General features: G+C 59.8%; 2 protein-coding genes across 5 annotated transcripts; one reads left to right on the top strand and one right to left on the bottom strand.

Moving 5' to 3' along the window:
• Positions 1-42: 42 nt before the first annotated feature.
• Positions 43-13,841, top strand: GALNT5 (polypeptide N-acetylgalactosaminyltransferase 5). Of its 4 annotated transcripts, XM_059852432.1 has the most exons (11): positions 45-1,238; positions 4,798-4,964; positions 5,565-5,684; positions 7,396-7,531; positions 7,862-7,981; positions 8,334-8,451; positions 8,621-8,941; positions 10,671-10,751; positions 11,192-11,353; positions 12,764-12,861; positions 13,453-13,841. In XM_059852432.1, exons 1-11 carry the CDS (start codon positions 106-108, stop codon positions 13,535-13,537), a joined length of 2,541 nt encoding a protein of 846 aa, XP_059708415.1. In that variant the 5' UTR covers positions 45-105; the 3' UTR covers positions 13,538-13,841. The 4 variants fall into 4 exon arrangements, with proteins under 4 accessions (XP_059708418.1, XP_059708415.1, XP_059708419.1 ...); XM_059852435.1 differs by lacking the exon at positions 5,565-5,684 and having other exon boundaries at positions 43-1,238; XM_059852434.1 differs by lacking the exon at positions 12,764-12,861 and having other exon boundaries at positions 48-1,238.
• A 3,758-nt stretch (positions 13,842-17,599) lies between these two features.
• Positions 17,600-21,375, bottom strand: ERMN (ermin). Its single transcript, XM_059852437.1, has 3 exons — positions 20,899-21,375; positions 20,513-20,599; positions 17,600-18,230 (listed from the first exon to the last, which is right to left on the bottom strand). The coding sequence occupies exons 1-3, from the start codon at positions 21,143-21,145 to the stop codon at positions 17,809-17,811; spliced, it is 756 nt and encodes a 251-aa protein (XP_059708420.1). The 5' UTR covers positions 21,146-21,375; the 3' UTR covers positions 17,600-17,808.
• Positions 21,376-27,586: the final 6,211 nt, after the last annotated feature.

The raw sequence follows: 27,586 nt of genomic DNA, 5'->3' as shown, positions 1-27,586 counted from the left end.
GGCCCCATCCCCGGCCCATCCCCGGCCCATCCCCATCCCCATCCCCGGTCCCGGTCCCGGCCCGCCTCCCGCCCCGCTGGCCCGGCGGCTCCGCGCCCGCCCGGGATGAGCGGGCTGCGGCGGCTGTTCCGCGGCAGCGGGCGGGCCCTGGCCTTCGTGTTCGCCGCCTCGGTGGCCTGGGTGCTGCTCGACATGGCCGCGCTCCGCCTCTCGCTCGGCGAGGCGGGCGGGCGGCTGCTGCGGGAGGCGGCGGGGCGCGGGCCGGGGATGGGGCCGGGGATGGGGTTGGGGCGGGCGCGGCCCCGGCGCGGCCCCGGGGCGCCGGCGAAGGCAGCGGCGGAGCCGGGAGCAGCCCCCGGGGGCCCGGGGCCATCGCTGCCGCCCCGCCAGCCCCCGGGCCCCGGCGGCGGGACGGGCACGGCGCTCCCCGGAGCCCCCGGGAGCGAGCAGCGCCCCTCCGGCACGGCGGCACCGATAGGCCCGGCAGCCCGGGATGCGGGCACCGCAGCCCAGCCTGGAGCAGAGGAGACCAACAAGGGACGAGGAGAAACTCCCTCCGAAACTCGCTTCATCCTCAGTAGCAAGGAGGGGATGAATCTCGCCGGCCCCGCAGCCCCGCGCCGTGGGCCCCACTCTGCGGGCAACGCCACAGGGAGACGTGGAAAGCACAAAGAACTTGCTGACAAGAGCAGTGACGGTGCCCACGCTGCGACTGCCACTGCTGGGGCCACCGCCGGGGGTGGCCGGAGCCGGACGCTGGGTACGACCCCCGGAGCAGCTCCAGGAACAACTGGCATTGGCCGGGATGGGCAGGAACAGAGGGGAGCAGCTCCTGGAACAACTGGCATTAGCTGGGATGGGCAGGAACAGAGGGGAGCAGCTCCTGGAGAGGCTGGCACTGTCCAGGATGGGCAGGAACAGAGGGGAGCAGCTCCTGGAGCAGCTGGCACTGGCCGGGATGGGCAGGAACAGAGGGGAGCAGCTCCTGGAACGACTGGCACTGGCCAGGACGGGCAGGGACATGCAGGGAGCAGCCCAGGGATGCACAGAGTCCTGTCCATGGATGCAACGCTCGCCCCGAGAGACCCCCGAGCTCCCGGCCAGTTTGGACACCCTGTTGCTGTCCCTGACGATAAACAAGAAGAAGCAAAAAGCAGATGGAAAGAAGGAAACTTCAATGTCTACCTCAGCGACCTGATCCCTGTGGATCGAGCCATCGCAGACACCAGGCCCGCCGGGTAAGATCTGCTCCCCTTGCACAAAGCCCCGTGTGCACCCTGGGCATGGCTCCGTGCTCTGGGCAGGGCTGCTGGGGGCACACCAAGCCCTCCACTTCCACCCTGCTGCCTGTCAGATGGCTTTTGCCTGTCCAGCTCAGAGCGGCCTGTTGTTAAACATAAAACTGGGTAAAGTTTGCAGGTTGTCATAACCCACTGAGCCCAGCTGCCCAAGGGGCCAGGACAGCCAGCACAGGTGATAGGCTCAGGCCTCTCTGTGTCTTGGGACACCATACCTGGTGTGTCAGGTGCAGCTCTGGTTACCTGGTGGGCCAGGTGCAGCTCTGGTTACCTGGTGTGTCAGGTGCAGCTCTGGTTACCTGGTGGGCCAGGTGCAGCTCTGGTTACCTGGTGGGTCAGGTGCAGCTCTGGTTACCTGGTGGGTCAGGTGCAGCTCTGGTTACCTGTGGGCCAGGTGCAGCTCTGGTTACCTGGTGGGTCAGGTGCAGCTCTGGTTACCTGTGGGCCAGGTGCAGCTCTGAGCAGTCAGAATTCGTGTGTTGGTTCCCGTGGGTGTGTGAGGGCAGCAGGAGCCCCACTGCCCAGAGGGGCTCTCCCACCTGAGGCTGCCGTGGCCCTTCCCTCGAGGAAGGGACACCAGCCCTCCCAACCAGGGACCTGCTGTGGCTGCACAGAGCCTGCAGGAGACGAGCTGAGTGCTGGCACCCTCCAGCACTCAGACTGGAGAGGCAGTCTGGGGGACTCTGCTCTGTGGGGAGGTGCCGGGAGGGATGCGGAGTCTGGGTGTGGAGCAGTGTCACACTTACAGCAGTGTCACAGTTACAGCTGTCACCCTGAGATGTGAACTGACCCTGCACGGCTCAGCCCTGCGCTCCAAGAGAGCCACTCCCTGCCGGCAGAGGAGAGCAGGACCAGGCGAGGGCAGTGCCTCACCGACAGAAGGACAGGAGGCTGGGCAGCCCCGTCCTGAGCTGCCAGGCAGGCTGGGCAGTGCTGGCTTGATGCTGGACTTGATGGCCTTAAAGCTCTTTTTCAACCAAAGCCGTTCTGGGGTTGTGACAGCTGCAGGGAGGGAGGGAGGGAAGGTGCCAGCTCAGGTGAATGCCAGGTTCCTCTCTCGCTCTCAGCCCTTCCTGCAAACACCTCTGAGCCGCTGGGCAGGTGAGAGACCTGCCCCGTGCAGAGACCCGCCCATGTCCTGCTCCTGCACCCACAGTGGGTACGGTGGGCTGGGAATTGTGCCACGATTGTCCCCGTGCCACAGCACCGTGCAGGCATTGCCTGAGGTGAGCCCTGCACGGCAGGAGTGGAGCAGGGGCGGGGGAGACAGCCGGGGCTGGTTGCTGGTGCCACCTGCGCAGGGGACGTGCGGCGCGGTGGCGCAGAGCCAGCCCCTCTGTCCGGACCGCCGAGCCCGAGCTGCCCGGCAGGCAGCGCCTCCGGCACCGACGCACCCGGCCGGGAGCAGAGCTCTGCTCTCCCGGGGAGCTCCTGGGCCAAACAGGGATGTGAGCTGCTGCCTCGGGGCTCGGAGCTGCCCGGGGCACCCTGGTTCTGGCAGGAGCCTGTGCAGGCTCTGTCCCAGGCCTGCTGGCACAACCAGCTGGTAAGGGCACCTCGGGGAGGGGGCTGGTGGCAGCTCTTGGCAGCCAACAATTCTTTTTTTGGTGTATGCCAGTCTGTCCCAATTTAGACTCCAGCTCCTGTTGTGGCTCTGCCTGGAGTTCTGCCCTAGACACTGAAATGTGGCCATTCCTGCCTCCCTGTGCTCAGGGCTCGCTGCTTTTGGAGCTTTTCTGGCAGGGCTGTGCTCAGGGACACTGTGTCCCTGCAGCTGGTGTGGGGAGAGGCCCTGAGGAGGAGTGTGGGGGCAGGAGGCTTGTGGGGAGCATCCCATGCAGAGCCTGGGTCAGGCTGAGAGAGAAAGGGAAGAGAAGGCTCCAGGGAGACCCTAGAGCCCCTTCCAGTGCCTGAGGGCTCCAAGAGAGGTGAAGAGGGACTTTGGGTTAGGGTCTGGAGTGCCAGGACAAGGAGCAGTGGTTTCCTCCTGCCAGGGGGCAGGGATAGATGGGATATTGGGAGAGAATCCTTCCCTGGGATATTGGGAGAGAATCCTTCCCTGGGGACACCCTCACAGCTTCACAGGTTGCCCAGAGAAGCTGTGACTGCCCTGTCCCTGGAAGTTTGAGGCCGGGCTGGATGGGTTCTGGGCAGCCTGGTTTGCTGGAAGGTGTTCCTGCCATGGGAGCCGTTGGAAGGGGGTGGGCTTTGAGTTCCCTTCCAACCCAAACCGCCCCAGGATTCCATGGTGGAGGACTAAGGGGGCATGCCCCAGTTCTGCTCAGCAGCTGCCCAGCAAGGTGAGGCAGGGCAGGATCCAAAATGGGCTTTTTGGTGTTTTCTGCCCACTGACCCCCCTGAGACAGAAAGACACATCTCAAGGATTGTGAGACAGAGTAATTCTGGGGTGAATTTCACTTAGCCAGAGCACTTCTCATTAACTGCAAAGCCCTGAAATACCTCTAAATTTCCTTCAGAAGAGTTCCTGTCAGAACAAGTGAGTCCTTCCTGTCCCATGGGGCTGCCCATGAGAGGGGCCCTGGGGCAGTGTGTGGGGCCCCCATCACCCTCTGTTCCCCTCCCAGCACTGCAGGGCTTTCCCTCCATGTGTCACCTTGGGCATTTTCCCCTTTCCCCACACATTTCCCCTCCCCACACATTCCCCCTTCCCCACACATTTCCCTTCCCCACACATTTCCCCTTCCCCACACATTTCCCTTCCCCACACATTTCCCTTCCCCACACATTTCCCTTTCCCCACACATTCCCCCTTTCCCCACACATTCCCCCCTTCCCCACACATTTCCGCTTCCCCACACATTTCCCTTTCCCCACACATTTCCCTTCCCCACACATTTCCCTTCCCCACACATTTCCCCCTTCCCCACACATTCCCCCTTCCCCACACATTTCCCCCTCCCCACACATTTCCCCCTCCCCACACATTTCCCTTCCCCACACATTTCCCCTTCCCCACACATTTCCCCTTCCCCACACATTCCCCCTTTCCCCACACATTCCCCCTTCCCCACACATTTCCCCCTCCCCACACATTTCCCCCTCCCCACACATTCCCCCTTCCCCACACATTCCCTTTCCCCACACATTCCCCCTTCCCCACACATTCCCCTTCCCCACACATTTCCCTTCCCCACACATTTCCCTTCCCCACACATTCCCTTTCCCCACACATTCCCCCTTCCCCACACATTCCCTTCCCCACACATTCCCCCTTCCCCGGGCATTCCCCCTTCCCCACACATTCCCCCCCTCCCCACACATTCCCCCTTCCCCACACATTCCCCTTCCCCACACATTCCCCCTTCCCCACACATTCCCCTTCCCCACACATTCCCCCTTCCCCACACATTCCCCCCCTCCCCACACATTCCCTTCCCCACACATTCCCCCTTCCCCGGGCATTTCCCCGGGAGCACAAGGCTGCAGGTTTCCAGGAGCGTGCCTGGCCATGCCCTGCGGGCCGGTGTTGCTGTTGCAGGTGCTCTGAGCAGCAGGTGCACGACGACCTGCCGAGCACCAGCGTCATCATGTGCTTTGTGGACGAGGTGTGGTCGGCCCTGCTGCGCTCCGTGCACAGCGTCCTCAGCCGCTCTCCCCCGCACCTCCTGCAGGAGATCATCCTGGTGGACGACTGCAGCACCAAGGGTAGGGGAACCTTCTGCTGCCTTGATGGAACTAATAGAACTCGGGGGCGAAATGCAATTTGTCCTCTGTAACTCAATTCCAAGTAGGAGAGAAATCGCGTTTTCTCCTTCCGCTGTATTGAAGTGCATCCCTGGCTTGTGCTGGGGCTGAGGGTGATCCGAGGGCAGGGGGGTGCTGGGGCTGGCTCTGGGGGACGAAGGCAGAGGCTCCAGAGGCTCCAGGAGCACCAGGGAGCTGCGTCCTGCCCAGCCCGTTTGTCTTTGGGCGTCCTGCCATCAGATGCTCCCAGCCCCCAGAGTGCAGCCCCCAGGCAGGTGCCCCGTGCTCCCAGGGCTGGGGACACACTGGGTGGCTCAGAGGGCAGCAGTGGGAGCAGTGCTGAGCAGGATCTGTGCTCAGATGGCCATTCCAGCTGGTGCCCAGCCCCTGCTGGTGCTCCTGGAGAGCGCTGTCCCAGGTGGCTCAGAGCTCTCACCTCGGGCACGAGGAGCTGTTCACAGCCCAGACCTGAGCGCCTGGCGTGCCCGGGAAGATCTGTCTGTGGCTTTTCATGGTGTCAGAGGGCAGCAGGGGCTGAGCCAGGTCACTGTCCCCTCGCAGAGTACCTGAAGGAGCAGCTGGACACCTACATGGCGCGCTTCCCCAAGGTGAAGGTGCTGCACCTCCAGGAGAGGCACGGCCTGATCCGGGCCAGGCTGGCGGGAGCCAAGGTGGCCACAGGTAGGACAGGGGCACGGGGTGGGCCAGGCCTTGGGGACACAGCCCAGGCTGCACATGGGATTGGCACTTGTGACTGCACCACTGGAGCCTGTGGGATTTGCATGGGAACAAGGCAGGGCAGGATGGAGGGGACGGTGTGTGGGGGGATCCGGGGTGGATGGGGCAGCTCCAGGGCTGCCAGAGCTCCCAGACAGGGCTGGGGGGCTCTGCTCCTCCTCCAGCCCCTCCAAAGGCAGCCCCACGCTCAACAATGCCAGGGAAAAGACTTTGATTCAGACAAGAGTCTTACATTCCTAGCTTATGGCTTAATGCTTAGCGTAGGGGCTCAGAGGGATCACCAGAGCTCTTCTCTGCCATCAGCCTGGCTTAACGAGATGCTGAGGGGAAACTGGGATTAGAGGGAAAACAAGAAAACCCAATTGGAGCCATCAAACCCAAAAAAATTTCTGGGCTAACAAGCTTTAGGGGACCCCAGAGGTGCTGGCCCCCCCTCCAGCATGGCCTTTGTCCCTCCCAGGGCACCAAGGGTGTCCTTTTGCCACCATCTCCAGCCCCAGCCCCAGCAGCTGTCCTCCTGGGCTGTGTCAGCACCAAAATGGCCATTTCTGCCAGGAGCTGCCCTGCAGGGCTGTGTCAGCACCAAAATGGCCATTTCTGTCAGGAGCTGTCCTGCTGGGCTGTGTCACCACCAAAATGGCCATTTCTGCCAGGAGCTGCCCTCCCAAGCTGTGTCAGCACCAAAATGGCCATTTCTGTCAGGAGCTGCCCTGCTGGGCTGTGTCAGCACCAAAATGGCCATTTCTGTCAGGAGCTGTCCTGCTGGGCTGTGTCAGCACCAAAATGGCCATTTCTGTCAGGAGCTGTCCTGCAGGGCTGTGTCAGCACCAAAATGGCCATTTCTGTCAGGAGCTGTCCTCCTGGGCTGTCTCAGCACCAAAATGGCCATTTCTGTCAGGAGCTGTCCTCCTGGGCTGTGTCAGCACCAAAATGGCCATTTCTGTCAGGAGCTGTCCTGCTGGGCTGTGTCAGCACCAAAATGGCCATTTCTGTCAGGAGCTGTCCTGCTGGGCTGTGTCAGCACCAAAATGGCCATTTCTGTCAGGAGCTGCCCTGCTGGGCTGTGTCAGCACCAAAATGGCCATTTCTGTCAGGAGCTGTCCTGCTGGGCTGTGTCACCACCAAAATGGCCATTTCTGTCAGGAGCTGCCCTCCCAAGCAGTGTCAGCACCAAAATGGCCATTTCTGTCAGGAGCTGCCCTCCCGGGCTGTGTCAGCACCAAAATGGCCATTTCTGTCAGGAGCTGCCCTGCTGGGCTGTCTCAGCACCAAAATGGCCATTTCTGCCAGGAGCTGCCATCCCAAGCTGTGTCACCACCAAAATGGCCATTTCTGCCAGGAGCTGCCCTGCTGGGCTGTGTCAGCACCAAAATGGCCATTTCTGTCAGGAGCTGCCCTGCTGGGCTGTGTCAGCACCAAAATGGCCATTTCTGTCAGGAGCTGTCCTGCTGGGCTGTGTTAGCACCAAAATGGCCATTTCTGTCAGGAGCTGCCCTGCTGAGCAGGGAGAGAACTCCCTTGGCAGTGGCTGGGCAGGTCTGGGGAGCCAAGGAGGGCCTGGCACAGTCAGCAGCACCCCAGGGAGCCCACGGGGAGCTGCTCAGCAGGGCAGGGCTGGAGTGCCCGAGGCTGACCCTGCCCTGCCGTGCCCCAGGCGCTGTGCTGACCTTCCTGGACTCGCACGTGGAGTGCAACGTGGGCTGGCTGGAGCCGCTGCTGGAGCGCGTCCGCCTGCGCCGCACCAAGGTGGCCTGCCCCGTCATCGAGGTCATCAGCGACAAGGACATGAGGTGAGGCAGCTGTCCCTGCAGTGCCAGCACTGCCAGGATCCATCACAGGCCATGGAGCTGTGGCTCCAGACCCCTCAGAGCCTCCAGAGCTTTCCACGGGGCACACAGAGCATTGCTGTCCACCAGAAACCAACAGTAGCTGTGGATGTGGCCCGTGTTCATCACACACCCTTTTGCTTTCTCACAACTTTGAGCACATGAAGAGGATTCCTGATGAAATTTGTTAAAATCCTGGTTTAATTACCCACAGATATTCATCTCTCATTAGGGGTGACATTTCAATCAGGAATGTGACTCAGAATTAGCCAGCCCGATCTTTCCTCTGTTTAGTTACATGACCGTGGACAACTTCCAGCGTGGGATTTTTACTTGGCCAATGAATTTTGGATGGAGGCAGATTCCACAAGAGGTCATTGAGAAAAATAAGATCAAGGAAACTGATATAATAAGGTAAATAAAAGAGACGCGAGAGCTTTGCAAACCAGCCTGTTCCTTTGGTAATAATTTAGCAGCAGAGGCTCCTTTGAGGCCAAATGATGTTATTTTGTGGCCAAGTATTGTTTCTGCTTTCCAGAACAGGTGAGGCACAGGCAATCCCCCCACCAGGCATGGCCAAAGCCCAGGGAGCCTTTCTCCCCACGCATGGCACTGCTGGCATGTCAGCCAGGAGAACATTTCACTGCCTTGCTTGGCAGTGCCTTTCTTTCTTTCACTGCTTTTCTTGCCCTTCCCTGCCCCATTACAGCTTTCAGGCCCTCTCTGTCACAGCCTCTGTCACACCGTGTGGCCTCTCTGTTCCCAGGTGCCCCGTCATGGCAGGTGGCCTGTTCTCCATCGACAAGAAGTATTTCTCTGAGTTGGGAATGTACGACCCAGGACTGGATGTCTGGGGAGGGGAAAATATGGAGATTTCATTCAAGGTAGGTGACTGTCACACAGCTGCGCCCCTGCCAGCCTGGGTGGGTGATGGGGCTTAGGCAGGGGTTCCCCAGGGACAGCTCCATCTCCCTGGGCACCTGAGGCTCTCTTGGCTCGCCCAAGGCAGCGCCCACCCTCAGCTGGTGTCTGTCAGTGACCTCTGTCCCTCAGGTCTGGATGTGCGGAGGAGAGATCGAGATAGTCCCGTGCTCCAGAGTCGGGCACATTTTCAGGAATGACAATCCCTATTCCTTCCCAAAAGACCGGGTGAGGACGGTGGAGAGGAACCTGGCCCGCGTGGCCGAGGTGTGGCTGGACGAGTACAAGGAGCTCTTCTACGGCCACGCCTACCACCTGCTGCACAGCGTGGATGTGGGCGACCTGAGCCCGCAGACCCAGCTGCGGGAGAGGCTCGGCTGCAAAACCTTCCGCTGGTACCTGGAGAACGTGTACCCGGACCTGGAGGCGCCCCTGGTCAAAGCCAGTGGGCTGGTACGTGCCCAGGGGCTGCTCCCAGGGGCTGGCCGTGCCCTGGGCTGCACACCTCCCGGGCCTTTGGCAGCTTTTGGGGTGTTTCATACGGCACAGAGGTCTGCATTCCTGAGCATTTTTACAAGGAGATAGGTCACAGTCAGAAGGGATAACTCCCCTGTAGAGCTGGTTGGGTGTTTGGATGGCTGAGCTGGGCACACGGCAGTGCTGGGACCGGCTGTGCCCTGGGCTGGGAGTGCCTGGGGGTGAGAAACCCCCCTGTGCTGGGAGTGCCTGGGGGTGAGAAACCCCCCCGTGCTGGGAGTGCTGCTGGAAGGGGCTGGGGGTGGGTGAGAAACCCCCCTGTGCTGGGTGTGCCTGGGGATGAGGAAACCCCCCCTGTGCTGGGAGTGCCTGGGGATGAGAAACCCCCCTGTGCTGGGAGTGCTGCTGGAAGGGGCTGGGGGTGGGTGAGAAACCCCCCTGTGCTGGGTGTGCCTGGGGATGAGAAACCCCCCCTGTGCTGGGAGTGCCTGGGGGTGAGAAACCCCCCTGTGCTGGGAGTGCCTGGGGATGAGAAACCCCCCCGTGCTGGGAGTGCCTGGGGGTGAGAAACCCCCCTGTGCTGGGAGTGCCTGGGGATGAGAAACCCCCCTGTGCTGAGAGTGCCTGGGGGTGAGAAACCCCCCTGTGCTGAGAGTGCCTGGGGGTGAGAAACCCCCCTGTGCTGGGAGTGCCTGGGGGTGAGAAACCCCCCTGTGCTGGGAGTGCCGCTGGAAGGGGCTGGGGGAAATCAGCCTCGCTCCCTGCCCTGGCTCGGGGGGCACAGTGTGGTGCGGGGTCTGTAGGAGCAAGGTCTGTAGGAACAGGGTCTGTAGGTGCAGGTTCTATAGGGTCAGGGTCTGTAGGAACAGGGTCTGTAGGGTCGGGGTCTGTAGGATCAGGTTCTATAGGGTCAGGGTCTGTAGGAACAGGGTCTGTAGGGTCGGGGTCTGTAGGGTCAGGGTCGGTAGGAACAGGGTCTGTAGGGTCGGGGTCTGTAGGTGCAGGTTCTATAGGGTCAGGGTCTGTAGGAGCAGGGTCTGTAGGTGCAGGGTCTATAGGGTCAGGGTCTGTAGGAGCAGGGTCTGTAGGATCAGGGTCTGTAGGTGCAGGGTCTATAGGGTCGGGGTCTGTAGGAACAGGGTCTGGAGGTGCAGGGTCTGTATGGTCGGGGTCTGTAGGTGCAGGGTCTATAGGGTCGGGGTCTGTAGGAGCAGGGTCTGTAGCACGGCTCCGCCGCCAGCAGAGCGCAGCAGCCGCTCGCGTTCCCGGCGCTGCGGGGCCGGGAGGAGGGACCGACACCGCTCCGGGCTCGGAACCTGCGCCTCGCCGGGGGCAGTGGGCAGCGAGCACTTTGAAGTTGTTTTGGGTTCAATGCTGCCTGCACAAACCTCTTGCTTGGCGCCTGGTGAGAGAAACTGGGTCAGGCTCCCCTTCTCCTCCACCACAAAATTCCAGAATGGTTTGGGTGGAAAGGGACCTTAAAGCTCAGCCTATTCCATCCACTGCCATGGGCTGGGACACCTCTCACTAGAGCACGGTGCTCCAAGCCCCGTCCAGCCTGGCCAGGAACACTCTTTTCTGCCTCCCTTAGTTATGTGGATGGTGTTAGAGTGTCCCGTGAGCCCAGCAGGTTCAGTGCAGTGTAACATCCTCTCCCCCTCTCGGGAATTTCTGTCTAAATCTGCATTTTGTTGCTGTTTCCCAGCTCGTTAACGTGGCCCTGGCGGGGTGCATCGCTGTGGATGGCACCACCCTGGCGTTTGAGGAGTGTGATGCTAGCAACACGGTAAGGACAGCCTGCAGGCACCCCGGCTGTGCCACCCTGCCTGTGGCAGCTGGCACGGAGCTCCTCAGCGTCCCGCGGTGACCTGTCCCCTCCCCGGGGGCTAACACAGCCCTTCCCACATGGCCAGGCCGTGCCTGGGAGCAGCAAGGGGCAGGAACAGCCTGGAGCCAAGCAACAGTGTCAGAAACAGCAAATTCAGCTGGGTAGGAAAGTTTGATAAAGCTGTGAGTTTGCACACGAAAACAGAGAAAGATTTGTGATCTGTGTGCAGCTGCTGGACATCCAGCTGTCCCTCACAGCCCTTTCAGTGCCGGGGGGCAGGGAGGGATGGCAGACTGGGAAGGGATCCCTGGCCGGGAGGCTGGATTGCCCGGAGCACTGGGGCCAGCCCTGCCGTGGAGCCTGACGGGGCCGTGTCTCCTCCTGCTCTCTCCCCGCAGAACCAGAGGTTCAACTACACCTGGCTGAGGCTGGTCCAGCACGGAGAGCTCTGCCTCGCCCCGGCGGGCGTGCTGGGAGCCGTGGGCCTGCGCCAGTGCCAGGGCAGGAGCCGCAGCCTGGCCTGGCTCCACGGGTCACTGGCCACTGTCCAGCCAGGCCTGGTGAGTGATGCTGCAGCTCCGTCCCCAGGGGATGGCAGGAGGGGTCAGGGCTGGCCCCTGCCCACCCAGCGGGTGCCAGGAGAGCACTGAGAGGGGCACAGCCCAGCACGGGGGCACCCCACCCTCTGCTGCCCGCTTGGCCAACACCACCTGTCCCTAGAGATGGGCTGGTGCCCAGGACCCCACCCCTCATGCCCCTCTGCCAGGGGTTGTGTCCGTCCCAGTGCCGAGCATCCCGACACGGCGGCCGGGCTGGGGACACTGGGGTTCCTGCAGGCACTGCCACAGCCACAGCAGCAGCAGCAAAACAGCCAAAACAGCCTGGTTTTACACAGAAAGCGTCAATAGCACTTAAAGGGAGATGAGTCAGCATCGATTGGCTCTCAGCTCACGGGGCTTTTTAAAGACAGCACTTATGGAAAGGAGAAGAATGGATACTTACACTAATTGCCTGCACTGCACAAAGAGTCATGGCTCTGCCTCTGTCAGCCTGGTGCAAGTACTTGTCCAAAATGCTCTGAAATGACATAGTCTATTGCTGAGAAAAAAACACTCTCCACTTAAGAAAGAAAAAAATGTAGCATTCAATAGACAGACAATTTCCTGTTGCCCTTTGGTTTTTTCAGCCTAAAGTGTTGAATGCCAGAATGCCACAGGCTCACGTTGGGTGTTTAGGGAAAAATACTGGAAAATTTTTATCCACTTAGTGAAAATTGTGAAATAGTCATTTCACTTTGTGAAAAATAGGCAGAAATGCCCAGGGAGCTGTATGGGGCACGGGCAGGTCTTGTCTCCTGTCACAGCCCGGTTTCTCAGCTGGGGGAGAGATGGGTTTGGTGCTGCTCTTTTACTGGTGCCAGCAGCAGGAGTCTGAGGAGAGCCCAGTGCTGCCTGAAGGAGTTGCAGTGCTTTGCCCTCTCCTGACACCAGGCATTGCATTGTCCAAGGATGTGAAGTGCAGTTCCTGTCTGCACAAAGGTGCAGCTTCTGCCCAGGCCCCCTGCACAGGTCACACCAGGAGTGTCTCCCCTCGGGGTTAGTGAGCTGCTCCTGAGGACCACTGCAGTGCCAGGAGTGGCACAGAAATGTCCCTCACCTGTGGCAGCACCTGCAGCATCTCCTGGCTGGCCGCAGGGGTTAGACAGGTGAATCCAAGCAGATGTGAAGAGCAGAAGGATGGAGGTCACTCAGACTCTTTGTCCTTTCCCTGCCCCAGCTCTTGGGCTCCAGGGCTGAGTTACCTGACATCCTTGTCAGTGCAGTGACTGTGCCAGGTTCATCAGCCACAAGCTAAACACAGAAATCAGTCTCCTGCTGCACATGCCCTGTGGAGCAGATCCCACCCGAGGGACTCCCTCCGCCTGGCAATTGCCACACAGACAGTGAGAGACCTCATCTCTCTGTTCCCAGGCAAGCAAAGTCCAGGACAGGTGTGGTGTGACTGCACAGCTGTGGTGTGACCCCAGCTCAGCTGCAGCTGCAGGCTTGGATCCCAAGCCAAAGTCCCTGTAAGTCAGCAGAGATATCTCAGCTATTAGGGATGAGCCACAAAGGGCACACTGTGAGGAGCTGGGCTTTCTCAGAGGGAAAGTGGAGCTGCTGCTGCTGCTGCTGCTGCTGCTGCTGCTGCTGCTGCTGCTGCTGCAGGAGCCCTGAAGCCTGAGCACCCCCTAAGCCTGAGCCCCCCTGAGCCCGAGGCCCCCTAAGCCTGAGCACCCCCTGAGCCTGAGCCCCCTAAGCCTGAGCCCCCCTAAGCCTGAGCCCCCCTGAGCCTGAGCCCCCCTGAGCCTGAGCACCCCCTAAGCCCGAGCCCCCCTAAGCCCGAGCCCCCTGAGCCTGAGCCCCCTGAGCCTGAACCCCCCGAGCCTGAGCCCCCCTGAGCCTGAGCCCCCTGAGCCCGAGCCCCCTGAGCCTGAGCTCCCTGAGCCCGAGCACCCCCTGAGCCCCCCGAGCCCCCCTAAGCCTGAGCCCCCCTAAGCCTGAGCCCCCCTAAGCCCGAGCCCCCCTAAGCCCCAGCACCCCCTAAGCCCGAGCCCCCTGAGCCCCCCGAGCCCCCCCGAGCCCCCCTGAGCCCCCTGAGCCCCCTGTCTGTCCCACAGACCGCCCACCTGGTCTCGCAGCACCAGCGCCTCCCGCAGCCGGCGTGCCTGGAGGTGGATCCCTCGTTCAGAGCCCTGCGGGTGAGGGGCTGCGACGCCAGGAACCCCCACCAGAAGTGGCAGTTCAGCAGGTACCACGCCGACTGAGGGCAGCCCGGCTGCACAGGACTGCCCTGCTGTCACTGTGGCTCTGGGGGACATCGGTGTGGCTGCCCAAGGGGGAAGTGCATTTCCAGTGGGAACTGGAATGTGTGATGTGAGACCTGCACGTGGGGGGATCCCAGCACCCAGAGCAGCACGTCTGAGCAGAGCAGCATCATTCTCCCTCTCTGCAGGAGACTCTGGGAAAAACTCCTTTTCTGTGTTATTAAATGGAAATATTTTTTGAAGTCCCCATCCTACTGTAAGCAAATCCCTCAGCTCCCTCTGACAGCAGCATAAGCTACAGAAATACTTCTGGGCCCTGTACGTCTGTAAGCAGCAAATGGGGCTGCTTGTTCCTCCACAGAAACTGGAAGTTTGTTGCCCAATGCATCAAGAAAGTCCAGCACCATGTCCACACTGGCTGCAGGATCCCTCCCTGTGGGACGTGTTGTGTGACAGGTGAGGATCAGGGATCTCTGAGGAATCCCTTGCACATCAATGAAGCCCACATTTTATAGTGGGAGGTGGGTGGGGGTCAGTCCCACCAGGAGAGGCCTGGAGCAGCCCTTCCCTGTGCTGGAGACAGCGAGGACACACACGCTTTGTTTGGTGGGGAGAGGAGCTGCAGGAGCAGGGAACCAGAGCTTTGTCCTGCTTCTTGCCAGAGGCACACTCCAGGCCAGCCTGGAGGCTCCTCCTCCCAGGGCAGCCAGGTTGTCCCACCTGGGGCTGCCAGGACCCCAAGCCCTGTCCCCGAGCCCCTGTGGCTTCCTGGGGCTCTCCAGGAGCCCTGCTGCTCCCTCAGCCCAGGCTGCAGGGCACAGCCAGGCTCTGCACACCAAACTCCCTCTGGACTCACTGTCACAGGCAGGGGTTGGCTGTACTGTGAAGTTCTTCACTCCAAAATCCAGCACCAGGCACGAGGGGATGCATCTGATGGGAGAATAAATTCTGTGTGCCCAGGCTGTGAGATCCAGAGTATGTAACACCAGGCAGGGTTTCCACCCCTGCTCCCACTGGGAGTTCCTGCAGTAGGATGCTGCTCCCTGTGCCCTGCAGGGCTGCAGTGGGAGGCAGTGCTGTCCTCCTGCCCCACTGCCCCGTGCTGAGCTGAGGGCTGCTCCAGCCCAAGCCCTTGGGTACGTGAGCTGAGCGTGGCACCGAGAGCTCACGGTGGGCACAGCCGAGCCCCCAGCCCTGCCTCACACCCCCCTCCTCTGGCTGTGCAGGGGGCCTGGCACAGCACTACCTCTGACGTGTGCATCAGTGCTGACAGCATCTGACAGGCTCAGTCTGCCAAAGCATTGACTGGCCCAACAGATTTCCCCAGTTGACTCCTATTCCAACTGTCTTCCTGATTTTCTCTCCCTCCTTCAGCGCAGCTAGCCCGCAGTCACCATCAGAAAAATGACACAGACGTTGTTTGGGCAGTCAGCTCGTATCAGGAGCATGAATTTCATCAAATTCTGTTTGCTGACATTCAATCACTTGTCACGGAGCAGGCAGCAGGCAGTCATATGTCACGGTCACATCCCATCGCCAGCCCTGTCACTCGCACGCCGCTGCCCCGCTCCTGTAAATGCTCACTTCCCTGCTGGATCTTTGCTCACAGACTGCAGGCTGCCCGGGGGCGGCTGGCAGTGAGCTGGGGCCCTGCTGTTGCTCAGTGCTGAGACCATTCCGAGGGCACCAGTCAGCCCAGTCTTCCAGAAACGAGAGCATTTTTCCGGCAGGCGCGGCGGTGCCGCCGCTCCCGCGCACCCCGGGCTCGGCTCCGGGAGCGGCGGGGCCGGGGAGCACCAGGGGTGGGGTGGAGTGGGGAGTCCCTGCTGTGCCCGGTGCTAAATTGTTAAATTTAAAAAGGAATAGGTGATAGTGGATGGAGCTGCTTCCTCTGAGGGCAGTGTGTTACCTCTGACCAGCCCGGGCCCTCTCTAGGGGTTCCCCCCGAGTTACTGCCAGGCTGAGCCGTACGGCATCGCCCCAGGAGGAGCCCTCAGAGCACCAATTCCCTGGATTCTGGCCTGTTGCCTCCTTGCTCGGTGCAGGGGAGGGCAATAGCCGAGCTGGTTGCTGCAGCCACAGCTGCTGCAGCTGTGGTGACACCTGTCACCTGTCACCGACACACCCCACGAGGCTCCGCCTCTTACTCACCTGCCGCCAACCCTCCCCCGGCACGGCAGAAACGGAGAGAAGGCATTTTCGGGCTGCGACTGCCATGGCCTGGCCAGCGCCTGCCTCCAAGTGCCTCTGCTGCAAGGGACAGTGTCCAGATCCCCGCGTGTGCCCTGCCCTCTCGGGAGTGCCGGCAGCTCCTGCCCGGCTGCTCCGCTGCCCGACCCTGTGCCCGCGGGCACGGACACAGCTCCAGCTCCCCGCCCCTGCCCGCTTCTGTGAGCCCCTGCTGTCCACACCACAGCCAGGCCAGGTGGGCAGGGCTCTCCGGCCCCCCGAGCATCCCAGCGCTCCCATTTTTCCGCTTTTTTAACCCAGGAAAGCAGGAGAGGGCGCTGCGGTCCTCGGCTGAGCGAGGGCTGCTCGGCAAGGAAGGCAAAAAGCGAGCCCAAGGTTCTCAAAGCCTGGGGCAGCCTTTGCACCTCGGGGAGCCTTTGCAACTCGGGCAGCCTTTGCACCTCGGGCAGCCTTTGCACCTCGGGGAGCCTTTGCACCTCGGGCAGCCTTTGCACCTCGGGCAGCCTTTGCACCTCGGGGTGCCTTTGCACCTCGGGCAGCCCCCCGCTCCGGGAGTGGTCACAGACACTGCTGGAACTGGAATGGTTTGGGGTTGGAAGGGACCTTAAAGCCCATCTCGTTGCACCCCTGCCGTGGCAGGGACACCTCCCCTGTCCCGGGCTGTGCCAGCCCTGTCCAGCGAGGCCCTGGCTGCAGCACCACAGCCCCGTCCCCAGGAGGCTGTGCCACCCCCAGAGCAGCTGCCAGCAGCAACAGACCCACAGTATAGGTTGGTACAAGCAGAGCTCAGAACTTGCCCAGGCCAAGGAGCAAACAAACAAGTGTGAATGGCACAATGAGGGCTATGTCTGCTGGCACAATGCAGAATTGCCCCGTATTATTTTCACGTTGCCAATAAATAATTGCCTTTATGTAGAACAAGAAAAGTCAAAGCGATATTCAGTGCTGCTGGAGATGTAAAACTAATCCTTTAAAAGGCACTTATGGCTGTAGGAGGCCCTGTATAACTCCTTCCTCACCTCCTCTCCCTTGCCAGCAGTCCTCAGCTTTCCAGATGTTTTCTGGGATAACAAGTGCAAAGCTAAGTCCCAACTCTAGACAAATCTAGAGTAAAACAGTTTAAAAATATTGACACCACTGCATGGTGCTTACACAAAGGTCTTTCAAAATGGAGAAGGGTAATATCCAGGTGAGACAAAAATAATGGATTAAAACTCACCCGGTTTTGACAAAATAATCTTTAAAATTTTACACCTAAACTTAGGATGAAAATCAGAACACCTAAGAGAGTCTGACCTGGTGGCACTGGGACAATAAGTGTTCCTGGTGGTGGCCAGGCTCACCAGCTGCACACTGGCACAGGCAGGCGGGTGCCAGGTGGGCTGCTGCCCCTGGGGCCAGCCCAGAGCCCGGCTGTGCCTCTGCAGGTGGCACTGGGCACCGGTGCCACCGCCCCAAAGCCACCCCAGGCTGGCACCGTGGCCAGCCAGCACCAACAGCAGTGCCCACAGCTGCCCTGGCCTGGTGGCACCTCAGCACGAGCTGGGGACAGGCAGGGCTGGCAGAGGGCAGCTGCCGGGCACCATCGGGCACCAGGACAGACAGACAGACTGCAGAACAGAGCAGGGGTGGTCACAGCCATCCCTGTTGGTGCCCCCTGCCCTGGCAGTGACACGGCTGCCACACTGCCAGCTCCTTACAGCAGGGCAGGCAGCCTGGGGCAGCCAGAGGGGCCCACCCTCTCCAGCCTCCCCTGGTCTCCCCTGGTTAAAGGAGAAAGGAGGATAACCTGAACATCCAGTGGTGGGTACTTAGCAAACTGATTCTTTATTTTCCTGCGCTATGGATGCCTCTGCCCCCGTCAAAGCCAAGATGTTAAATTTTCACAGTGTAATATAAATCATGTACAAAAAGAAGAAAAGCCGTGACCCTGTGTTGTGTGAAGAGACACGTTTGGGGGAGCAAAATAAAGCCAAGGCCAGAGCAAAGGCTCGGCGCGTTAGGCACTCCCCCCTCAGTTCACAAGTGCATCATGGACTCGAACTCGTCGATCCGCTGTTTGGTGTTTCCTTTACGGATCCTCCGGTAGGAGATTGTGTTGTACCTGGAATAGCTGTGTCTGGAGATGTCGTTCTTCTTCCCCAGGCTGGGCTGCTCCCCCGCCTTCTCCAGCGGGGAGTTGCAGCCGGGGCTGCCCGGGGGCGATGGCTGCTTGCCGCCGTCTCGCTGCTGCGGCCGGGACGCCTCGCTGCTCTCCTTCTTGATTTCGATCACCTGAACCTCGTCCTCCTCGGTGTCCTCCTCCTCCTCTGCATCCTCCCCCTCCGCCTCCAGGGCCGCGTTCCCTCTGGGCTCGGCGCTGCCCGGCGGGGTCTCCGGGACCTCCCTGTCGGCCGCCGCCGCCGTCCCCGCCGTGCCCGTCCCCGCCGTGCCACCCGGCCCTGCGCGACACGGGGGACACGGGGGACACGGCGGCTGCGGCTCCGGCACCGGCTCCTGCCCCCGGACTCGCCATTCGGGGTGACACGGGGCCAGGCCGGACCCCAGCCCCCGGGCGGCACCCCAACACCTGGGGACAGCTCCCAAAGCCACCCCCTGTCCTTGGGAATGTCCCCCTCCGTACTGCCCCCGAGGGGAGGGGAGGGGAGGGGAGGGGAGGGGAGGGGAGGGGAGGGGAGGGGAGGGGAGGGGGGGGGGAGGGGAGGGGAGGGGAGGGGAGGGGAGGGGAGGGGAGGGGAGGGGAGGGGAGGGGAGGGGAGGGGAGGGGAGAGGAAGGGAAGGGGAAGGGGAAGGGGAAGGGGAAGGGGAAGGGGAAGGGGAAGGGGAAGGGGAAGGGGAAGGGAAGGGAAGGGAAGGGAAGGGAAGGGAAGGGAAGGGAAGGGAAGGGAAGGGAAGGGAAGGGAAGGGAAGGGAAGGGAAGGGAAGGGAAGGGAAGGGAAGGGAAGGGAAGGGAAGGGAAGGGAAGGGAAGGGAAGGGAAGGAAGGGAAGGGAAGGGAAGGGAAGGGAAGGGAAGGGAAGGAAGGGAAGGGAAGGGAAGGGAAGGGAAGGGAAGGGAAGGGAAGGGAAGGGAAGGGAAGGGAAGGGAAGGGAAGGGAAGGGAAGGGAAGGGAAGGGAAAGGAAGGGAAGGGAAGGGAAGGGAAGGGAAGGGAAGGGAAGGGAAGGGAAGGGAAGGGAAGGGAAGGGAAGGGAAGGGAAGGGAAGGGAAGGGAAGGGAAGGGAAGGGAAGGGAAGGGAAGGGAAGGGAAGGGAAGGGAAGGGAAGGGAAGGGAAGGGAAGGGGAGGGGAGGGGAGGGGAGGGGAGGGAAGGGGAAGGGAAGGGAAGGGGAAGGGAAAGGGGAAGGGGAAGGGAAGGGGAAGGGGAAGGGAAGGGGAAGGGAAGGGGAAGGGGGAAGGGAAGGGAAGGGGGAAGGGGAAGGGAGCCATCCCGCATGCAGTGCCCAGCTGTGCCCCAATGGGACGTGTCCCTCCCTCAGCAGTGGCCACCCCTGCTGCGGTGGCCATCTCCCATTTGCCCTGTTTGGCACGTCTCTGCGGTTAATGATGCTCTAGTGTCGAAACAAATGACCTATTCAAGGTTTTGCCTGTGGGGTCCAGAGTATTAATTAGACTAAATTGGTTGGGTACTAAAAAGCTGCCTGCAATTTGGAGATAAAGCGCTGTGGTCGCAGGGCTGGTGCAGGGGGCCCAGGAGAGATCCTTTAATAGGTTTTATTGTGTGCTCCTAAAGCAGCACAGCTGGAATACGGATGTCAGCTCTAAGTGGCAAAGCCTCCACCACTATTCACCTCCTCACAGCCTAGACAGTTGCTATGAAATATTAATTTGGCCATGACAAATGTTTGGATATTTTTCCTTTTGTTAATGGAAGCAGGTTTTGCTTGCTGGGCACAGCCCATGGCTCATCTAGAGCCCACTTCAAAGCTCAGGGCAGAGCATCACCAGCAGCTCCCGGTGCAGACACCCTTGTCCCACCCCAGCCAAAGCCAACGAGACAGGAGGAGCCCGTGGTGGGAGATGAGGAAAGGAATGATGCCTAGAGCCCCCCTTGGAGAGACACGGCTGCCCTCCTCCAGTAACACACCATGAAATACTCCTCCTTTTGGGGAAGTGGCTGCAGTCTGCATAGTGAAATAAATATGTTCATTTCTGTATATACTCAGTACATTTTTATCTCATGGCCAGGACGGGCGGTGACCCCCCTGCAGCCCCACTCACCTCAGGAGGTGGCTGAGGCTCCAGCCCTGGCTCCTGCTCATTTCCACCTTTTTCACCCAGAAATGAGCAGGGCAAGACCCAGGAACGGGTGTTTAGGAGAGCTATTTTATGTGGATACTTGGGCATTGGGGGATTCAACACTTGGTGAATCAGGCAGGAAAAGAGTTTGGGTTTTGTGAGCGCCCACAGCCCACAGCCTCACGAGGTTCTCCTCTGAGCATGGAGCAGAAGACAGATAATCTCCCAGCCCCTTGAGGCTGTTGGGGACCTCCTGCCTGAAGACCCCACAATGCTTGGACACCCCATGGTCCATGAGATATGTAAAACTCTGGCAGGAAGATAGCAGCTGTGGTTTCTAAGGTGCAGCAACTCACAGGTGAGAAATGAGTCACTGCTCCCTGGAATAGAAGGGTCTGACCCAATTAAAATAAAATAATAACCACCTGCATCCATTGTCTCTGTGCTAGACACTGGTGAAACCCCGCACCAGATGCATTTTGCATTACCTTCCCCTGATCCCTGGCCATTGGTCCCTGCGTCCTGGATATCCACTGCTCCCTGCTCTGGTGTCCCAGCCTTCTCCTCTCGCTTTCCTTTGGAAACACAAAGCAGAAGACATGGGCTAATGGAGAAATTAGTGATGGCAATCAGGTTTTAATGGCTGCAGATCAGCAGGTTTTCAGAGCAGCTTTAGAATTGCTCATTTCTTTAGTTAGGATCTTTTCATTGCATCCCTCAAATGTGTCCCAGATTCTGAAATACTCCAAGTCACTGTTACAGCTACCACAGATGGGGAATTTTGGCTAACAGCACATCCCATTATTCATTAGGCTACAGATAAATCAGAACCTTTCTCTCCCAACACCCAGAGACAGGCAGCCCCGTACAATACCTTGACATCCCTTCTCTCCAGCACAATTCTCAGGAGCAATGTCCTCTGCCAATGAATTTCTATTTTCCTCCAGATTTTCCTTTGCAGGTGAAGTGTCAGGGCTCGTTTCTGCATTTGCATACGGGACTGTCCCAAGAGATTTTGCAATTTCTTCGAGGCCACCGATGACCTGGAGTGGGCCGTCCTCCGGGGGAAGGCTCCCGTTGCACGCCGGCATGGTGGCAGCTGCGGGCACTTCTTCTGTCATGCTGAGGGCCGTGCCGGGCCGGGCCGTGCCGGGCCCCGCTCCTGCCCCGGGGTGGGGAGCTCCTCCTCGCCCCTTCGCCCCGGGGTCTGGTCCCCTGCGCGAGTGGCCCTGGTGCGTCTCCTGTGCCCAGCCCGCGGCCGCACCATCCGCTGTGCCCGGGGCTTGCCAGCCCAATCAGCACCTCCCTCGTCGCCCAGGCTCTGCCCGTTGCATAATTAAATGCACCATTATAATTTACATAAACAAACAATCTGAAGCAAGGAAGCTTTTGTGCTGGCCTGGAGAGCGGGGCTGTGGGCATGTCAGCCCCGCGGGAATAAACAGGAGCTTGTGCTCTGGGCACAATGGCTCTTTGTGTCCCCGCTGGCCACAGGGACAGCCTTTGTTCTGACCCCTAATCCCCGGAGGGTGACCACCTTCCCCAGCGCCTGCCACCTAACCCGCTTAACATTCCCCAGCGGGTTTGCGCCGGGGAACCGCGCCGGGGACGGAGCTCGCTGGGGATGGAGCTCACCGTGGATGGACCACGCTATGGATGAGCCTTGCCATGGATGAGCCTGGCCATGGATGGACCACGCTATGGATGAGCCTTGCCATGGATGGACCACGCTATGGATGAACCTCGCCATGGATGGACCTCGCCATGGATGGACCACGCTATGGATGAGCCTTGCCATGGATAAACCACGCCATGGATGAGCCTTGCCATGGATGGACCTGGCCATGGATGAACCTCACCATGGATGGACCACGCTATGGATGAGCCTCGCCATGGATGGACCACGCTATGGATGAGCCTCGCCATGGATGAACCTCGCCGTGGATGAATCTCACCATGGATGGAGCTCACCAGGGGTGGAGCTCACCAGGGATGGAGCTCACCGTGGATGGACCACGCTATGGATGAACCTCGCCATGGATGGAGCTCGCAATGGATGGAGCTCACCAGGAATGAACCTCGCCGTGGATGGAGCTCACCATGGGTGCTCACCCTGGATGAACCGCGCTATGGATGAACCTTGCCAGGGATGGAACTCACCAGGGATGAACCTTGCCATGGGTGGAGCTCGCCATGGATGAACCTCACCGTGGATGGAGCTCAGCATGGATGAACCTCACCATGGATGGACCTCACTGTGGATGGACCTCGCTGTGGGTGAACCTCGCCGTGGATGGACCTCGCCATGCCCTGGGGCACAATGGATCTACTCTGCCCTCTGGGGAGCAGCTCCAGCAGTGGGACAGGCACAGGCCCTGCATACAGCACGGCGTCATGCTGTCCACCTGTGCCTGGCCATGCACCCTGGACAGCCAGCACCACTCAGAGGGACCATGGCTGCCCCTGGAATGCTGGCAGTGTCCCAGGCCAGGCTGGACATGGCTTGGAGCATCCTGGGGCAGTGGAAGGTGCCCATGGCAGGGGGTGGAACAGGGAGAGCTACAAGGTCCCTCCCAACCCAAGACATTCCATGATTCTCTCGGTAACTCTCAGTTGTTGTGGTGTGAAGCTATATCCTGTCCCTCACGTGTGCCAACTTCTTCCTTCCCCTCCCCCTGCCCCCTTGCCCCCTTCCTAACTGCTGTCTGTCAAGTTCCACATTCCAGCAAGGGCGTCGTGTGATTGGCAGAAGTTCAAAAGATGCTTCTCAGACCTGGGGTCATTGGCCTGTCCAGGTGTCATTGTCCCCTGAGACCCTCCCCCTCCCACCTGGTTGGTAGCTCACCCATCCTCTCCCTCCCCCCTCCCTGTGGGCTTAAAAGACACAGAGACCATGCAGTCAGGATTCTGTTGGAGCTGTTACCGAGATTCAGAGCTCTGTGACCCTGGAATAAACTCTGGATTTAACCCTCCAGCAGAACCCGCTCTCTTTCCTCTTCACCATCGCCTGAACCTTTTCCACCAGAGGTAAACAGAGTTTCTGCCATGCCTGGGCTCATTCCGAGTGCCTAACTGCAACTGCCAGCCAGCCAAAGGTGTCTCTGAGGTGGAACATCCACAGCTGCTGCCCTTGGTCCAGCACTAGGGCCAGATGAGCCCAGGCACGCTCCACTCAGCAATATTGGGATTTTATTCCAATACTCAGTCACACCTAAGGCTGGCAGGATCGAGAGGGAGCAGTTTGCAGAGGGAAGCTGGAGAGTCACCCGAGCAGCACTGGGGCATTTCTGACCACAGCTGAACTCGTCTCAACCCTGGTGCCCAAAGCCAGGTTTACATAACAGTGTAATCTCCTGCCGTGAATGACATTCTGTGTTTGTGCAATACAGCATTCCTGGTATCTTTGGGCTTTAGGGTTTGGAAATCCTCTTGTCAAGTTCAGCCCCCGATTAGAAATGGACCCAAACACTTTCCACTGCTTCTATTAATCTTCTGAGTCTGTGTCTTTAAATCAACAAGTTTTCATTATTGTTTTAAAATTAATTTGGTGTGATTGATTTATAAAACCCATCCTTTGCTGGAAAACGTTGCCCAAGAAAAGCAGACAATGAGGTTTGAGTGTGAGCTGACAATGAGCAGTGGTGGGTGCCCTCAGGAGGAGAGGCTGAGCACCCAGCAAGGCCTGGTGACTGAGGGGGGGAAGGTTCCTTCCTGTACTCACAGGGTCACAGAGCCATTTGGGCAGCAGGATTGCAGAAGGAAAAGGCAGGTGTGGGTTCTTCCCACCGCAGGCAGCTGTTTGTAAACAGCTGGACAAAACCAGCTCTCAAGGGCAGGGAACAATTCCTTCTGCACAACCCCCACAGGGTGGATTTCTGCCTCTTCAAGCTTTTAAAAATGAAAAAGCTTTGTTCTGTCCAGTCTGGTGTGGCACAGCCACAGCTGGATGTGACACCACTAACAGCAGCTGGTCCATGCCAGGAGCACCAGGACCCCCTCCTGGCTCTGTCTGTGGATAAAGTGGGAGTCCCCCTGGGCAGGCCAGGCTCAGCTGCCCTGGATAACCACCTGTGCCATCTTCTGCTCGGAGCCCGGGGAGCTGGGTGTGACCAGCTGCTGCACGGGGGAACAGGGGAGCAGGGGAGCAGGGGAGCAGGGGAGCAGGGGAGCAGGGGAGCAGGGGAGCAGGGGAGCAGGGCCTCACCACCGCGGGGAAAGGAAGTGCGGGGTGGGGCTGCAGGAACGGCCACGCAGAGCAGCAGGAGGGAGGCAGCACCACATCCCTGACTGTGGGGCAGGATGGAGCCCAAAGGCAGCACCACATCCCTGACTGCAGGCAGGATGGAGCCCAAAGGCAGCACCACATCCCTGACTGTGGGGCAGGATGGAGCCCAAAGGCAGCACCACATCCCTGACTGCAGGCAGGATGGAGCCCAAAGGCAGCACCACATCCCTGACTGTGGGGCAGGATGGAGCCTAAAGGCAGCACCACATCCCTGACTGTGGGGCAGGATGGAGCCCAAAGGCAGCACCACATCCCTGACTGTGGGGCAGGATGGAGCCAGGGGGGCAGCACCACATCCCTGACTGTGGGGCAGGATGGAGCCCAAAGGCAGCACCACATCCCTGACTGTGGGGCAGGATGGAGCCCAAAGGCAGCACCACATCCCTGACTGTGGGGCAGGATGGAGCCCAAAGGCAGCACCACATCCCTGACTGCAGGCAGGATGGAGCCCAAAGGCAGCACCACATCCCTGACTGTGGGGCAGGATGGAGCCCAAAGGCAGCACCACATCCCTGACTGTGGGGCAGGATGGAGCCCAAAGGCAGCACCACATCCCTGACTGCAGGCAGGATGGAGCCAGGGGGGCAGCACCACATCCCTGACTGCAGGCAGGATGGAGCCCAAAGGCAGCACCACATCCCTGACTGCAGGCAGGATGGAGCCCAAAGGCAGCACCACATCCCTGACTGTGGGGCAGGATGGAGCCCAAAGGCAGCACCACATCCCTGACTGCAGGCAGGATGGAGCTCAAAGGCAGCACCACATCCCTGACTGTGGGGCAGGATGGAGCCCAAAGGCAGCACCACATCCCTGACTGCAGGCAGGATGGAGCCCAAAGGCAGCACCACATCCCTGACTGTGGGGCAGGATGGAGCTCAAAAGGCAGCACCACATCCCTGACTGCAGGCAGGATGGAGCCCAAAGGCAGCACCACATCCCTGACTGTGGGGCAGGATGGAGCCCAAAGGCAGCACCACATCCCTGACTGTGGGGCAGGATGGAGCCCAAAGGCAGCACCACATCCCTGACTGTGGGGCAGGATGGAACCCAGGAGTTAGGACCCGGTGGGAGGGTCTGGGCAGTGGGCAACACTCAGCTGAGCAGTTAAGTCCCCTGAGAAGGTCAGGCTCTGTAGCATTCATCAACTTAATTGAAATGTTCCGTTTAAAATCCAATTGCATTTGTCGAGGACCAGCTGCGCTCTCCTCTGCAGTAAACTCGTGCTACCCCCTCAGCCCCTGGGGGATAAGCAGAGAAAAGGTTCCATTGGCTGCTGGGAATGGAACCTTTCTCCCATCCCTCCAACACCCCTGTGATCAGTGAGAACTCTGCAGCTGGAGGTCCAGAGCCCAGGCAGCCCAAGCCCTGGTGTGACTGTCCCACGCTGGGTGTACACCCACCCTCCTCCTGCCCCTCACCAGGAGGCAGAGCAGGATCCACCCAAAGTGCTCTCTGCCAGGAGAAATGCCTCTTTTAAAAGCTGTCGTAGTTGCTTTTCTTTCTGAGCACTTTGGCTGGCCTGTGAGCTCCTTCCTCCCCCACAGGCTGGGGCACAGCAGGGCTGGGTGCTTGTTGCCCACATCCTGTTTGTGGCCGTGGTGAGAACATGTCACGCTGTCATCCTGAGGCACCCAAAGTGTGCTCTCACCCTGCTGGGAGGGATCACTTGTTCAGGCTCTCCTGAGCTTGTGGGGTGCCCTGGCTCCTCCAGCCTCTCCACACTCACACTAAGTGCCTGTGTCCCAAACTGTGGCAAATTAACCTTTCATACTTAGAGGAATCTCACTTTGGACTGTAAAGCTGGAATACTTTAGGGTCCCTTTCTCAGTGCTGGAGCTGTCCATGCCCTTTGGGCCCTTCAAGGACCCTCACCAGGTGTTCTGGTTTTTCTGCCCCTGGCTGCTTTTGCACACCCCTACACCTGCCTTTTACTCAACATATTGGCCAAACAGAACCAGTCTCTGATTTCTTTTCTCCTTTCAGCTGGTGCAACAGGCAATGAAAAGTAGAACTCTATTTTGAGATAGCAAAGCATGGGTCCTAATATTGGTGCCTAGTGACAAGCTCCAGAGCTCAGCACCTGAAATGCCTCAGCCTGGGCTGGGGATGGGCTTCACCTCCACGTGGGTGTTGGAGCAGAACCTCCCTCCAGAGCAGGGCTGGGGCTGGACCCAGAGCAGAGGGGCTCCTGGGCTGAACTGCAGCACTCGGGGCAGCAGCACAGACAGGGCATCACCCCATGTACACACCATGGGAGCTCCTCCCCTGCCTGTTTCCCATCTCCCCTGCCTGTCCCCCATCTCCCCTGCCTGTTCTCCATCTCCCCTGCCTGTCCCCCATCTCCCCTGCCTGTCCCCCATCTCCCCTGCCTGTTCCCTGGACCCCTGACTGCCCCCCAGCCCCCTGCCTGTCCCCCAGCCCCCTGACTGTCCCCCATCTCCCCTGACTGTCCCCCAGCCCCCTGACTGCCCCCCAGCCCCCTGACTGCCCCCCAGCCCCCTGACTGTCCCCCAGACCCCTGACTCTCCTCCAGCCCCCGAGTGCCCTTCATCTCTCCCAGAGCCATGCCATATTTCCAGCTACTTAATCCTTCCACAGAAATTACAGAGGCCTGTACTGACTCTCCTCTCTCAGCAATGTTGGTGAATCAGAGGAGTTTTGGGAGCAGATTGTTTTTGTTTGGAGCTCATCCCACAGGGAAGCTGCTGGATTTAGCCTGTGGTCTCTGAGAAGCCCAGAGATGCCTGGCACAGCAGTACCTGAGGGTACAACTGCACAGGCTGCCCGGGCAACAGGCGAATGAGTCACCCAAGGTCTTTGAATTATATTTAAAATGATTCCAGTTGTATTTGAAAAACATCATTAGGCTGCTCAGGCTGAACAAACAGCCTTTTCTATGTACTGAGAGGGAGTGAAAAAAACTCTTTTTCTTCACCTCTGTGCCCGTGGTTATTAATCCCCACTTCACACAGGCTCTCGTGTGATCCTTGCTGCCTGGAGCCTCAGCTCCTGAGGAAATAAATGTGAGCAGGTGTGGAGTGCTGAGAGCAGTGGGAACGTGGGACCAAGGGGCAGCTCCTGCAGCCCCGGGGCACTGGTGGGCAGGGTCCCCAGCACGGCACTCCAGGGGGGTCCCTGGATGTCACCAACTGCCAGTGCAGAGCAATCCTGCTCACCCCTGCAGGACAGCCCTCTGCCTTTCCTCTCTCCTGCCCTAGGGAGGTCAGCCCTGCCAGCTCAGAGCAATCCTGCTCACCCCTGCAGGACAGCCCTCTGC

This window comes from Haemorhous mexicanus, chromosome 8 (assembly GCF_027477595.1).
Source record: "Haemorhous mexicanus isolate bHaeMex1 chromosome 8, bHaeMex1.pri, whole genome shotgun sequence".
NCBI classification, from domain to species: domain Eukaryota; kingdom Metazoa; phylum Chordata; class Aves; order Passeriformes; family Fringillidae; genus Haemorhous; species Haemorhous mexicanus.
This window is presented reverse-complemented; position numbering and strand designations above follow the sequence as displayed.

Coding starts and splice junctions, on each gene's coding strand:
- ERMN (XM_059852437.1), bottom strand. CDS start 21,145: ATGACAGAAGAAGTGCCCGCAGCTGCCACCATGCCGGCGTGCAACGGG. Junction 20,600..20,898: donor TGGAGAGAAGGGATGTCAAG/GTATTGTACGGG, acceptor GTGTTTCCAAAG/GAAAGCGAGAGGAGAAGGCT. Junction 18,231..20,512: donor TGGCCAGGGATCAGGGGAAG/GTAATGCAAAAT, acceptor CGTGTCGCGCAG/GGCCGGGTGGCACGGCGGGG.
- GALNT5 (XM_059852432.1), top strand. CDS start 106: ATGAGCGGGCTGCGGCGGCTGTTCCGCGGCAGCGGGCGGGCCCTGGCC. Junction 8,452..8,620: donor ATATGGAGATTTCATTCAAG/GTAGGTGACTGT, acceptor TCTGTCCCTCAG/GTCTGGATGTGCGGAGGAGA. Junction 10,752..11,191: donor AGTGTGATGCTAGCAACACG/GTAAGGACAGCC, acceptor CTCTCCCCGCAG/AACCAGAGGTTCAACTACAC.